This window comes from Thamnophis sirtalis, unplaced genomic scaffold (assembly GCF_051295495.1).
Source record: "Thamnophis sirtalis isolate CommonGarterSnake01/CBP01778 unplaced genomic scaffold, rThaSir2_p1.2 scaffold_2, whole genome shotgun sequence".
NCBI lineage: Eukaryota > Metazoa > Chordata > Lepidosauria > Squamata > Natricidae > Thamnophis > Thamnophis sirtalis.
The window spans coordinates 27,682,744-27,695,938 of NW_028261382.1; the positions used below are offsets into that span (position 1 = coordinate 27,682,744).

Consider the following 13,195-nt stretch of genomic DNA (forward strand, 5'->3'; position numbering starts at 1 on the left):
ATTTGTCTGATGTGGTGTAGGGTTTCCTGCCTAGGCAGGGGGTTGGACTAGAAGACCTCCAAGGTCCCTTCCAACTCTGTTATTCTATCCCATTCATCTTGAAGAGAGAATTGGTGATTCAATCAAGAGCTGTAGTATTAATTAAGGTAAAGGTTCCCCTCATACATCTGTGCTAGTCGTTCCTGACTCTAGGGGGCGGTGCTCATCTCCGTTTCAAAGCCAAAGAGCCAGCGCTGTCCGAAGCACTCCGTGGTCATGTGGCCCGCATGACACAACGCCGAAGGCACACGGAACGCTGTTGCCTTCCCACCAAAGGTGGCTCCTACTTTTCTACTTGCATATTTTACGTGCTTTCGAACTGCTGGGCTGGCAGAAATTGGGTCAAGTCCCGGGAGCTCCCTCCGTTACGCGGTGCTCAGGATTCGAACCGCCGAACTGCCGACCTTTCTGATCGACAAGCTCGGCGTCTTCGCCGCTGAGCCACCCTGTCCCTCTATAGCAGTGGTCCCCAACCCCCGGTCCGCGGACCGGTGCCGGGCCGTGGAGTACCTGGCACCGGGCCGCACAGCGGCCGGGGGCCATGATCGCTGCAGCGGCCGGGGGACATGATCGCTGCAGCGCAAAGGCTCCTGGGCCGTGCGCAAAAGCTCCTGGGCCGTGCGCAAAGGCTCCAGGGAAGAGAGCCCCGCGCAGGTACGCACGTGTGGCCCAAAGTTGACGTGTACCTGCGACCCTGCAGACGTCTCCCCAGTCTCCCTGCGGCTCTACAGAAAACGCCTCGCTCAGAAGACGCCCCCACACCCCTGCGCGCGCTCAGCGGGCCACGGTAAAATTATCAAAGGCTGACTGGTCCGCGGCGATAAAAAGGTTGGGGACCACTGCTCTATAGTATTAATTGCTGTTGCTAAATTGGGGTCGTCTCAAACAGGTGCCTAGGAATGAACCAACCAAAGAAACCAATTAAATTAATTTTATCTAGAAGCATCTCTTTGATGCTCACTTTAAAATGCCCCAAATTGGATGTTCCCGACAATGACCGACGGAAGACATACAGCGATGGGGAACCAACGAGCTGGGCTTTATCAGGTGGCTCGCGCACCTGCCAGCTAGCTCCCTTGTTGGCTTTTCCGCAACGTTGCCTCTGCTCTCCGCAAAGCCCCGTTGCCCACAATATACCCACGAGGGCCGGTCTGTGCCAGGCGGCAGGGATCACGGTTTCTATGCCGGCTGAGCTGTCTGCCGGCTCTGTGGAGGTCAAACAGATTAAGGGCAATCTCTCCACCCCGGGGTTTTGGAGGCGGAGGCAATGCAGAGAGCCAGGCAAAGCTCCTTGTTTACCTGCTGTGACATTTTCCCTGCTGGGTTGACGAAATCAGAGCTCATGAGGGACCCAAGAGGTCATCCAGTCCAACCCCCCCGCCTTCTCCCCCTGCTCAGGGTAGTATTGAATGCAGCCTCAGAGACCCTCTGACTTGCATCTAAAGAAGGTCAATCCGGGGTTGTGAAGCATTGGAGACATTGGTCAGCTGCATTTCGCCTCATTTTACGACCTTTCTCGAAACTGTCATTAAAGTGAATTACTGCAATGGATCAGTTAATAACAACCCCTGTTGTTAAGTGAATCCAGCTTCCTCGTTGACTTGGCCTGTCAGGAGGTCGCCAAAGGGGGATCCCGCCACCTCCGGGCGACTGTCGTAAATACTTCAGCTGACTGCTAGTTCTGCAGTTCCACGGTTCAAATCTCACTGGCTCAGGGTTTCCATCCTTCCGAGGTGGGTGAAATGAGGACCCAGACTGTGGGGGCAATTTGCTGACTCTGTAAACCGCTTAGAGAGGGCTGAAAACCCTATGAAGCGGTATATAAGTCTAACTGCTATTGCTATTGCTACAAGTCAGTTGCCAACGACTGACCCCAGGGATTCTGCAACGGTCTTGAAAGTGTGACAAAAGGGTCCCTTTTTTCAGCCTTGTCGTAAGTCTGAACGATCGCTGAACGACTCACTGTAGAAGGCCTACTTGGACAGGGGCCAAGTAGTTTCACTCTACGACTGTGGTTGCAGTTAATCGGGGCGTTGTTAAAGTTAGGGACAACGACGATTCTGTCAGCAAATGGAGCAGTTTGCAAAATGGAGCAGTTTGCAAACTTGCCAAAACTCCTCGCTGGGGAGCCCACGGGGGGTGGGTGGGGAGGGGGAGGCGGAACCAGTGGTGAAATTCACTACCAATTCTGTGGGCATGGCTTGGTGGGCGTGGCAGGGGAAGGATACTGCAAAATCCCTGTTCCCTTCCCACTCCAGGGGCCAGCCAGAGGAGGGATTTGCCGGTTCTCCAAACTATTCGAAATTTCCACTACTTGTTCTCCAGGAATCTGTCAGAACCTGCTGAATTTCACCCTGCTTCAAGGTCCCTTCCAACTTTTTCCTTCCTTCCTTCCTTCCTTCCTTCCTTCCTTCCTTCCTTCCTTCCTTCTTCCGTTCCTTCCTTAATTCCTTCCTTCCTTCCAGCCTTTCTTCCTCTCATTCTCATCTCCTTCCTTTCTCTCATTCTCATTCCCAACTCCTTCCTTCCTTCTTTCCTTCCTTAATTCCTTCCCTCCTTCCATCCTTAATTCCTTCCCTCCTTCCTTCCTCTCATTCTCATTTCCAACTCCTTTCTTCCTTCTTTCCTTCCTTAATTCCTTCTTTCCATCCTTTCTTCCTCTCATTCTCATCTCCTTCCTTCCTCTCATTCTCATACTGCCTGCCTGCCTTCTTTCCTTCCTTCCTTCTTTCCTTCCTACCTTCCTTCCTTCTTCCCTTCCTTCCTGAATTCCTTCCTTCCAGCCTTCCTTCCTCTCATTCTCATCTCCTTCCTTTCTCTCATTCTCATTCCCAACTCCTTCCTTCCTTCTTTCCTTCCTTCCTTCCTTCGTTCCTTAATTCCTTAATTCCTTCCTTCCTTCCTTCCTTCCTCTCATTCTCATCTCCTTCCTTCCTTTCACTCTCATTCCCAACTCCTTCCTTCCTTCCATCTTTCCTTCCTTCCTTAATTCCTTCCTTCCATCCTTCCTTCCTCTCATTCTCATCTCCTTCCATCCTCTCATTCTCATTCCCAATCCATCCATCCATCCATCCATCCATCCATCCATCCATCCATCCTTCCTTCCTTCCTTCCTTCCTTCCTTCCTTCCTTCCTTCTTTCCTTCCTTCCTTAATTCCTTCCATCCATCCTTCCTTCCTTCCTTCCTTCCTTCCTTAATTCCTTCCTTCCATCCTTCCTTCCTCTCATTCTCATCTCCTTCCTTCCTCTCATTCTCATTCCCAACTCCTTCCTTCCTTCCTTCCTTCCTCCCTCCCTCCCTCCCTCCCTCCCTCCCTTCTTGCCTGCCTGCCTGCCTGCCTGCCTTCCCACCTACCTACCTACCTGAAATGGTATTGAATCTCCCGCTTGAGCAGAGGGTTGGACTAGAAGACCTTCAAGGCAGTGGTGAAATTCAAACTTTTTTACTCCCAGTTCTGTGGGCGTGGCTTGGTGGGTGTGGCAGGGAAAAGATACTGCAAAATCCCCGTTCCCTCCCCACTCGGGGGGCTGCTAGCCAGAGGAGGGATTTGCCGGTTCTCCGAAACCCTCCAAATCTTCGCTACCGGTTCTCTAGAACAGTGTTTCTCAACCTTGACAACTTGAAGATGTCTGGACTTCAAGTCCCAGAATTCCCCAGCCAGCGAATGCTGGCTGGGGAATTCTGGGAGTTGAAGTCCAGACATCTTCAAGTTGCCAAGGTTGAGAAACACTGCTCTAGAACCTGTCAGAACCGGCTAAATCTCATCCCTGGCCTGGACTGACACCCCTCCCCCACCCGTTTTCTCCTTCCGGCTGCAGATGTGAAGTACATGGAGAATTCCAGCTTGGTGAAGGAAGTCCAGGAAAAAGCCAACACAGCCCTGATGGAATACACCCTCTGCCATTATCCGCACACCATGGACAAATTCCGCCACCTGCTGATGCAGCTGGAGGATATCCGGGCCCTCAGCATGCAGGCCGAAGAATACCTGTACCATAAGCACCTGGGCGGGGAGGTGCCCTGCAACAACCTGCTCATTGAAATGCTCCACGCTAAGCGGACTTGAGGACTTCGCTCTGCCCCAGGCGACCGACGGACGGACGGACGGAGGAGGAGGCTGGGGCAGTGGGGGAGAGAGGGGTTGACAAATAGGGGAGTGCCCTCCCCAGCCTCTGGGGTTTTTCCCACCCTGAGTCCTTTCGTGGTCCAGCATGCTGGAGTCAGGCCCGTCCCCCCCTTTTTGTCCCAGATGCTGGGATGTTTTTCCGGAGGGGATACTTCACTCTGGAGGGCAGCCCTTGGAGAGGGTTTGGAAGCTGGAAGTCTGTGGTGGGTGGGTCCCAAACACAGGGATGGGTGGGTGTTGGGGGCAGGGGGAGAGCAAGGGGGCCGCCCTGTCTTTCTTTCCCTGGCCCCTCGGTCCAGCTCCTCTCTGTGTCCCCGGAGCGGTGGTAGACATCCAAAAAGGATCAACCTACTAGCATCCCTCGGGAGAAGTTGCCCTCAGCCAATATCTGATGCATTGGGCCCAGAAAATGGGGCGCAACCCCCTCCCCTGCGTGCCTCAAACGTCAGGAAGATGCTTTTGGGGTGTCCAGAGATCTGAGCAACTTTGGGAAGGCGCAGGGGTTCATTTGTCCCACCCACACCTCACCCCGCTTCTTGGTCTCACGGCAGGAAGCCCAGGTCTTGGTCAAAGTTTTCACCGTTTCGTTTTCACTTCAGTTCAGACGGCATCTCCCCAGGTGTGCGCTTGGTCAACAGTACGGGTGACTCATGAGTTGGCGGCCGCATCCTAATGAAGTTGGGTCCTCTCCGGAGGAGGCTAGTGAAGCAGAAATCTCTCCTGGAATGCACGAAATGGTTGACTGGTTCTCTCTTCCCCCCCCTTTTTCTTTTCCCCCCTTGTTGGTGTTGTTGTTAGTTGCGAAGTCGTGTCCGACCCATCGCGACCCCCATGGACAACGTTCCTCCAGGCCTTCCTGTCCTCTATCATCCCTCAGAGTCCATTTAATCTCACGCCGGCTGCTTTGGTGACGCCATCCAGCCCCCTCATTCTCTGCCGTCCCCTTCTTCTTCTTCTTCTTCTTCTTCTTCTTCTTCTTCTTCTTCTTCTTCTTCTTCTTCTTCTTCTTCTTCTTCTTCTTCTTCTTCTTCTTCTTCTTCTCCTCCTCCTCCTCCTCCTCCTCCTCCTCCTCCTCTTTTCTCCTCTTCTCCACTATTCCTTCTCCCTCTCTTTCTCTCTTCACATTCTTGATTGTTGTTGTTAGTTGCGAAGTCGTGTCCAACCCAACGCGACCCCATGGACAATGTTCCTCCAGGCCTTCCTGTCCTCTACCATCCTTTGGAGTCTAGTTAATCTTACTCCAATTGCTTCGGTGACTCCATCCAGCCACCTCCTTCCCTGCCGTCCCCTTCTTCTTTTGCCCTCCGTCGTTTCCAGCATGAGGCTCTTCTCCAGGGAGTCTTTCTTCCTTCTCATTAGGTGGCCAAAGTCTTTGAGTTTCCTCTTCAGGATCTCGCTTTCTAGAGAGCAGCCAGGGTTGATCTCCTCTAGGATTGACCGGTTGGATGGCCTTGCAGTCCAAGGGACTCGCAGGAGTCTTCTCCAGCACCAGAGTCCAAAGGCCTCCATTCTTTGGCACTCAGCCTTCCTTGTGGTCCAACCTTCACAGCCATCCATTGCCACTGAGGAAAGCTAGCCACTGAATTTTATCAAATAACATTTATTAATTTATTATTCTCCCGCAAGAAGACTTCTTTGTTTACAACAGCCAGTGAAGGGACCCTGGGTCCTTGATAGAGTCCCTTCCCAGAGTCCTAAACCCATGTTTTCATTTCACAAACGAATGAATTTCTCTGCCAGAAGGATTTGTGCATCTCGGGATGGCTAAATCTGGATCAGTAAAGCCACCCTCCATCTGAGGGAGGTTCGCTCCGGCGCCCTGAAGTTCTCGAGCCCTTCCTTAAAACCCACCCAAGCTTGCAAGACATAGCCTAGCCAGAATCCTGAACTTACTTGCTCAGAGAGATACGATGTGTGTGTGTGTGTGTTTTTCTCCTCTGAGTTTGTGTGTCTGTTTTAAGTATTTCTCCAAAGTCAGATTCCTGTTGGACCTGGTCACGAAGGTCGACACTCTTCCTGGTTCCCCCCCCTCTTTCTTTGTTCCTCTCTGCTAAGACAGGGGGGTGAAAGGCCCATTGGGAGTTGAACTGTTTGGAGCAAGGTTGCTTTTGCAAAGAAATATTATTATTTTTTTTGGAGGGGGAGGAAATCGTTTCCTTAAGAGCTCTGATCCTCCAGCCGTTGCAAAGGATGGCAAAATTAATATCTTAGCTGAGCTTCAGGGCTGTTTACTTAGCAGACAAGCCAGTAGTGGGTTTCAAATTTTTTAGAACCACTTCTGTAGATGTGGCCTGCTTTGTGGGAGTGGCTTGCCAGCCATGTGACTGGGTGGGAGTGGCCAACTTGTAAAATGTAGTGAAACTCACTTAACAACGCTCTTGCTTAGCAACCAAAATGTTGGCTCGGAAACTCTGGCATTTGAAGCACGCAAGTCTTAAAGCTGTCAAGCTACAAGACCCTTGCACCCCCCAACCCTTTAGAAATAAAACCCCAGGGGTGTTCAAACTTGACAGCTTTTAAGACTTGTGGACTTCAACTCCCAGAATTCCTCCTCTCGCTCTTCATCTTGATGATGTGCGGACAGGCAGGGGGAGGGAGCTGGAACCTGTTCTAAATGGCACTGTAGATTTGTGGAACCTCTTCTATAGAAGAGGTTAGAACTGGCAGGAACCCACCCCTGAGACAAGCCAGGGACGCCCCCTGCTTTTGAGGAACAGGGATGAAGAGAGTTTGGGGATATACAGTGGGCGCATTTCCCTCTCCTTATCCTCTCCCCACCCCCCCAATAAGCCCCAATTCAGCCTCTTCGCAGCTGTTGAGTGCCTTCCCACCCAGGTCTCTGCCACGGGTTGATTCTGCGCCCCTCCACCCTATCCTCCGATCCTCCACGCTGCAACGGTGGTCTCTTTCGTGGTGGCTTGTGTCGCCTTCCCTGCTTCATGTGTGTGTGTGTGACTACCGGGACAATTGTCTGCGTGAATCTTTGTGTCGTGGTTCGAAAGAGTCCGGAGGACGCCTCTTGGAAGCAGCCACGCTTTCTTGGTTTGCCAGTGGGTCTGGGGAAGGGGGGGACGGGGAGAGGAGGAGGAGGGTCTTCTCCCCAGCCCTTCCCCAAAGATGAAAAGTGCTCTTAAGTGTCTATGCCCCCGCCCCAACCACCACCATCCCTTCTTCCTCTCCTCCTTCCCGATGTCTTTATGGAGTTCTACCTTGCCAAATTCAAAAATTTCCAATAAATTTTGTAATTCTGCTACGGTCCATTTCGGAATGGTTCTTATTTTTTTTTGAGGGGGGGAGAGGGGGCTTCAATGACGATGCTTGGATGCTTGCAACCCAGAACAGCGAAGGGCGGGGCAGGTGGGACCCCAAAGACTTGAATCCACAGGTGGGGAGGAGAGAAATAAGCTACTCAGCACCCTTTCTCCAGTCAACAACAACAAAACAAAAAAAAACCCGAGGCCACATTGGTTTCAAAAGAAAAAAAGAAAGAAAATCCTGGGGAACTGAATTGTCTTTGCCTAGCTTACAAAGCTGGGATGTCCCTCCTCTTGAAAGAGTTTTTCCTGGACAGCGAGCAGAGCTTGGAACCTGGCCAGCAATGATAAGACACCAGGCCCAACTCCAGCTGCAGGCGTGGGGGTGACTCGGAGGGGGTGGCCCGTTTCCCCCTGTGAAAAGGCTGCGTGTGTGGGGGGGAGAGAATCTTGTTTGAGAAGCTGGTGAGGAGGAGGAGGAGCAGAAGGTGTGGGAGCGGGAGGGGAGAGAAGGAAGATAGGAAGGAAGGAAAGAAGGAAGGAAGGAGAGTTAAGGGAGGAAAGGAAGGAAAAAAATGAGGGAGGGAGGAGAAAGTTAAAGAAGGAAAGGAGGAAAGGAGGGAAAGAAGGAAGGAAAGAAAGAAGGAAAAGATGGAAGAAGGAAGGAAGGAAAAGATGGGGAGGGAAGAATTGAGGAAGGAAGGAAGGAAAGGAAAAGATGGGAAGGAGGAAGGAAGGAAAGAAGGGAGGAAAGGAAGGAATGAAAAAATGAGGGAGGGAGGGAAAGTTAAGAAAGGAAAGGAGAAAAGAAGGAAGGAAAGAAGGAAAAGAGGGGGAGGAAGGAAGGAAAGAAGGAAAAGAGGGGAAGGAAGGAAGGAAAGAAGGAAAAGATGGGGAGGGAGGGAAGGAAAGGAAGGAAGGAAAGATGGAAAAGAGGGGAAGGAAGGAAGGAAAGAAGGAAAAGATGGGGAGGGAGGGAAGGAAAGGAAGGAAGGAAAAAATGAGGGGGGAGGAGGAGAAAGTTAAGAAGGAAAAGATGGGGAAGGAAGGAAGGAAAAGATGGGGAGGGAAGAATTGAGGAAGGAAGGAAGGAAGGAAAGGAAAAGATGGGAAGGAGGAAGGAAGGAAAGAAGGGAGGAAAGGAAGGAATGAAAAAATGAGGGGGGGAAGGGAAAGTTAAGAAAGGAAAGGAGAAAAGAAGGAAGGAAAGAAGGAAAAGAGGGGGAGGAAGGAAGGAAAGGAAGGAAGGAAAGAAGGAAAAGATGGGGAGGGAGGGAAGGAAAGGAAGGAAGGAAGGAAAAAATGAGGGGGGAGGAGGAGAAAGTTAAGAAGGAAAAGATGGGGAAGGAAGGAAAAGATGGGGAAGGAAGGAAGGAAAAGATGGGGAGGAAAAGAGGGAGGGAGGGAAGAAGGGAAAGGAACAAAGGGGGCCTAAACCCTTCCAGAGGTCTTACCTTCCAAAATGTTCTTTCCCAGAGACTCCAAAACCACTGACATAGGAAGAACAGCTTCCAGATGTTTGCTTTTAGGCACAGCTGCCCATTCAGACCTCAGGACTCTCCCTTCCTGAACCTGGGCTTCGGCCATGGCCATGGACAAACCTCTGTTTCTTCCCTTGGGGTCGTTTGAAGACATGGGCTTCATCCAGATTTCAGCTGCCCATTCAGATAGGAGCAGCCCATCCCTGACCTCCTTGTTTCCCCCGCCCCAGATGCGCAAGACAAGGATGCCCATGAGCCTCAGCCCGCCTGGCCGAGGATATCAGCCCTGGGCGGGGGGGATTTCTAAAACTTCAGATTCGAAAGCATCTGTCCCTTTGCGCTTCCTCCAGGCGAAGCCAACGCCTTCCCCGGTGGAGCAGCTGACCCTTGCACATTTAATTTTTTTGGGGGGGGGATCTTTTCCACGCACCCTTTTTTGCACACCTTCCCCTGCCCGCTTTTAAAATCTCCGCAGATACATCTGACCACAACATTTATCTGAAAGGGTATAGGGCAAGGATGGTGAAATTTGGGGCACCGACTGCCCAAAAATAGAATGTGTGTGCATTGGAATCTCAAAGATCAGCTGGCTGGGGGCTTCTCCATTTTCGGGCTGTTTTCAGGGCTGTTTTCAGGCCGTTTTCGGGCTGAAAAATGCCCCCCAAAACAGCCTGAAAATGGCTGCAAAAAGGCCTGAAAAGGGCCCCAAAACAGCCCCCCCAAAGGCCTGAAAAACAGCCTCATTTTTGGCTGTTTTCAGGCCGTTTTCCAGTGCTCCAGCGCCCACAACAGTGCGCCTGCCTGGTTTTTTTTGCCTGTTTTTGTCCATTTCTCAGCCCATTTACAGGCCATTTTTCATCCTAAAAGTGGTCTGAAAATGCCTCCCCAAAAGGCCTTAAAACGGCCTGGAAAACAGCTCAAAAATAGTTTGTTTTTTGGTTGTTTCTAGGCCGTTTTCCAGCGCTCGGGAACCCACAAAGACAGCCGGGTGGCACACATCTATGCGCTGGAAACCAGAAGAGCAGCCGGCGATGGCACTTGGGCCCACCGAGGGGGTCTCTGCCACGCATGCCATATATTCGCCATCACAGATACAGGTTCTCCTGCTTGAGCAGGGGGCTGGACTAGGAGACCTCCAAGGGTCTCTTCCAGCTGTATAGTCTAGTCCGGTGTTTCTCAACCTTGGCAACTTGAAGATGTCCGGACTTCAACTCCTAGAATTCCCCAGCCAGCGAATGCTAGCTGGGGAATTCTGGGAGTTAAAGTCCGGACATCTTCAAGTTGCCAAGGTTGAGAAACACTGGTCTAGTCCAATTTCCTAGAGAACAGGCGAAGAGGGAAGAGACGGGGGTAGAGCTTCACGTTTTTTTATTTTGTTTCGCTTGAGGAATCCCTCAAAAGATACAGCTGCGTTATCTCCCTGTTTGGGTTTCGAAAATATGTAGCTGAATTTCAAAACTCGGCAACAAAAGTCCTGTTATGCCCGGGTGGTGATGTGTGTGTGTGTGTGTAAAAGAAACAACCCTTAAGCGTTACTTTAAACATTGAAGCCGTCACTTCCCTCCTCCCTCCCCTACCTCAGCAGATCCAATGTTTAGAATAATAAATGTAGATTATGGGACATTTACACTTGAGAGTTACAAGAGAGATTCTCTAAATGTGGACATCATGGGATCGGAGAACAAAACCCATCATGCATAGTCGGTGCATCTCCCTTTCTGCCTCTTCCACAGTTGGCCCGGAAGGCTCTTGACCATTAACTGGATCGGATACAGATTAACAGAGTTGGAAGGGACCTTGTAGGTCATCTAGTCCAACCCCCCGCCCAAGCAGGAGACCCTACACCATTTCTGACAGATGGCAGTCCAGTCTCTTCTTGGAAGCCTCCAGGGATGAAGCTCCCACAACTTCTGAATGCAACTTCTGTTCCATGGGTGGATTGTTCTCACTGTCAGAAAATTTATCCTTGTTTCTAGGTTGAATCAATCAATCAGAACAGAGTTGGAAGGGACCTTGTAGGTCATCTAGTCCAACCCGCCACCCAAGCAGGAGACCCAATACCATTTTTGACAAATGGCAGTCCAGTCTCTTCTTGGAAGCCTCCAGGGACGAAGCTTCCACAACTTCCGAAGGCAACTTCTGTTCCATGGGTTGATTGTTCTCCCTGTCAGGAAATCCCTCCTTATTTCTAGGTTGAATTTCTCCTTGGTCAGTTTATTTATCCATTATTCCTTGTGTGGTCTTCGGGTGCTTTGGAAAACAGCTTGCATTTGAAGGAGATTGTGGTTCCAAAAACACTGGAGTGAATTTTGCAGGCAGGACACACACACACACACACACACACACACACACACGAGCCATGGATTAGCTTCCAGAATAAGATGGGGTAAAAATGAGAATGTTAAGCTTTCTTAACAACATGTCGAGAGACAGCAAGCGCTTGAGATATTGCGCTGTCCTGATGAAAACTGGAAGGGTGGAAAACTCCAGTGGCCCTCAGAAGGCCTTCCTAATCATCATCATCATCATCATCATCATCATCATCATCATCATCTTAAAAATAGCGCTCCGGAAATGTTCCATTGGCTTCACGCCTTAAATGAGGCAGTCCCAAAAAATAATAAAAGAAAATAAATTTTCCACCAGCCACCCAGGGCTGTTTTCTGAAGCTGAAGTGCTCTCGAGTTCTCTTTAACCTTATCTTCCCCAGCTTGATGCTCCCTGGCTGCTTCCTGTTTTGAAAACAGGAGGATGGTGGCATCTCGGGAGGCTTTCTTGGTGGCGATGGTGAGGGAAAGCCCTTGCAGAGATGGTTGACGTGAAAAAAAAAGAGAGGAAGTTTGGAGTCAGGGATGAAAAATGGGGAGATCGAAAGGAGTTGGCTTTCCAGAGATGAGAATGCTCTTCTCGGGTCTAATGGAGGATGAACTAAAGACCAAATCACCTCAGATGATGTTATGGAGGAAAGGAGGCAGTCATGAAGTAGGCCACCCACTAGAGCAGGGGTCTCCAACCTTGGTCCCTTTAAGACTTGTGGACCTCCACTCCCAGAATTCCTCAGCCAGCAGCTGGTGGAGGAATTCTGGGAGTTGAGGTCCACAAGTCTTAAAAGGGGCCACTAGACTAATCGTCTACCCAACACTATCCTTTGGGGTGACTACATGGCCTTCACTGTTGCTGTGGTTCATTTGGATAAGACACTACAGTAGATGTGGTCACCAGAAGTTCACCATTAGGATGGAGGTTATGTTGCCTGGTCTTCTCTTTGTTCTCCTTAGCTTCTGGCCACCACTCCAAGCTTGGAAGCCAAGAATGGGAGGAGGATAAGAAGCTCTCCTACCAAGGAGAGCCACAAATAAGCCACAATCCACAGCAAGGGGAGGAAGGGAAATGAGGTGAGAAAGCATCATGGTTAGCAAATCATAACTTCAGAGCCAGGGCTGGAAGGAGCTGGAGAAGGAAGAAGAGGAATGGGGACCTTCCCTTCTCCATCTTCTGGGTTTTTGTCCCTCAGCAGTCACCGGTTGGAGACACGTAGCCAGGAACGGCTCTTCTCATAAGCCTGTAAGAGGAGAAAATGTCCATCATGGTCTCGTTACTTTTCGCCTTCATCTATTTTTTTCTAAATAGATGGAAAGATGGAAGCTAATTTTCAGATTAATCTGAAAATTAGCTTCCATCCTTCCATCTAGACCGAAGGATGGAAGCTAATCTGGGATTGATGGGTTAAAATAGCTCCCCAAAACTGGAGAAGTCAATGTCTCCCACCCACAGAGGGGTAACCCCTCCAGCCACATAGATTAGATTAACAGGGTTGGAAGGGACCTTGGAGGTCATCTAGTCAAACCCCCACCCTCCCAAGCGGGAGACCCTACACCATTTTCAACAAACCGCAGACCAGTCTCTTCCTGAAAGCCACCAGTGATGAAGCTCCCACATTCAAGAAGAGACTGGATTGCCATCTGTCACAAATGGTGGAAGTTCTTCTGCTTGGGTGGAGGATTCGACTAGATGACCGTACAAGGTCCCTTCCAGCTCTGTTACTCTGTATCTAACTTCCAAAGGCAACTTCTGTTCCATGAGTGGATTGCTCTCCCTGTCAGAAAATTTCTCCTGATTTCTAGATTGAATCTCTCCTTGGTCAGTTTCCATCCATTATTATTCCTTGCCTGGCCTTCGGGTGCTTTGGACAATAGCTTGACACCCTCCTCTCTGGGGCAGCCCCTCAAATATTGGAAGACTCCTATCCTGTCTCCCCTGGCCCTTCTCTTCCCTAGACCAGCCATGCCCAGTT

At 50.5% G+C, this 13,195-nt stretch overlaps 2 protein-coding genes across 2 annotated transcripts in view; one reads left to right on the forward strand and one right to left on the reverse strand.

Annotated features, from left to right (window-relative positions):
- NR5A1 (nuclear receptor subfamily 5 group A member 1) overlaps window positions 1–4,106 on the forward strand; it is a 31,288-nt gene extending 27,182 nt beyond the window's left edge. The window contains 1 exon segment of the mRNA XM_087703647.1: window positions 3,789–4,106. Within this exon segment, the coding sequence (XP_087559773.1) occupies window positions 3,789–4,106 (318 nt within the window).
- An 8,000-nt stretch (window positions 4,107–12,106) lies between these two features.
- ADGRD2 (adhesion G protein-coupled receptor D2) overlaps window positions 12,107–13,195 on the reverse strand; it is a 57,178-nt gene continuing 56,089 nt past the window's right edge. The window contains exon 25 of the mRNA XM_087704566.1: window positions 12,107–12,463. Coding sequence (XP_087560692.1) covers window positions 12,456–12,463 — 8 coding nt within the window. The 3' untranslated portion in view covers window positions 12,107–12,455. The remainder of the gene's footprint in view (window positions 12,464–13,195) is intronic.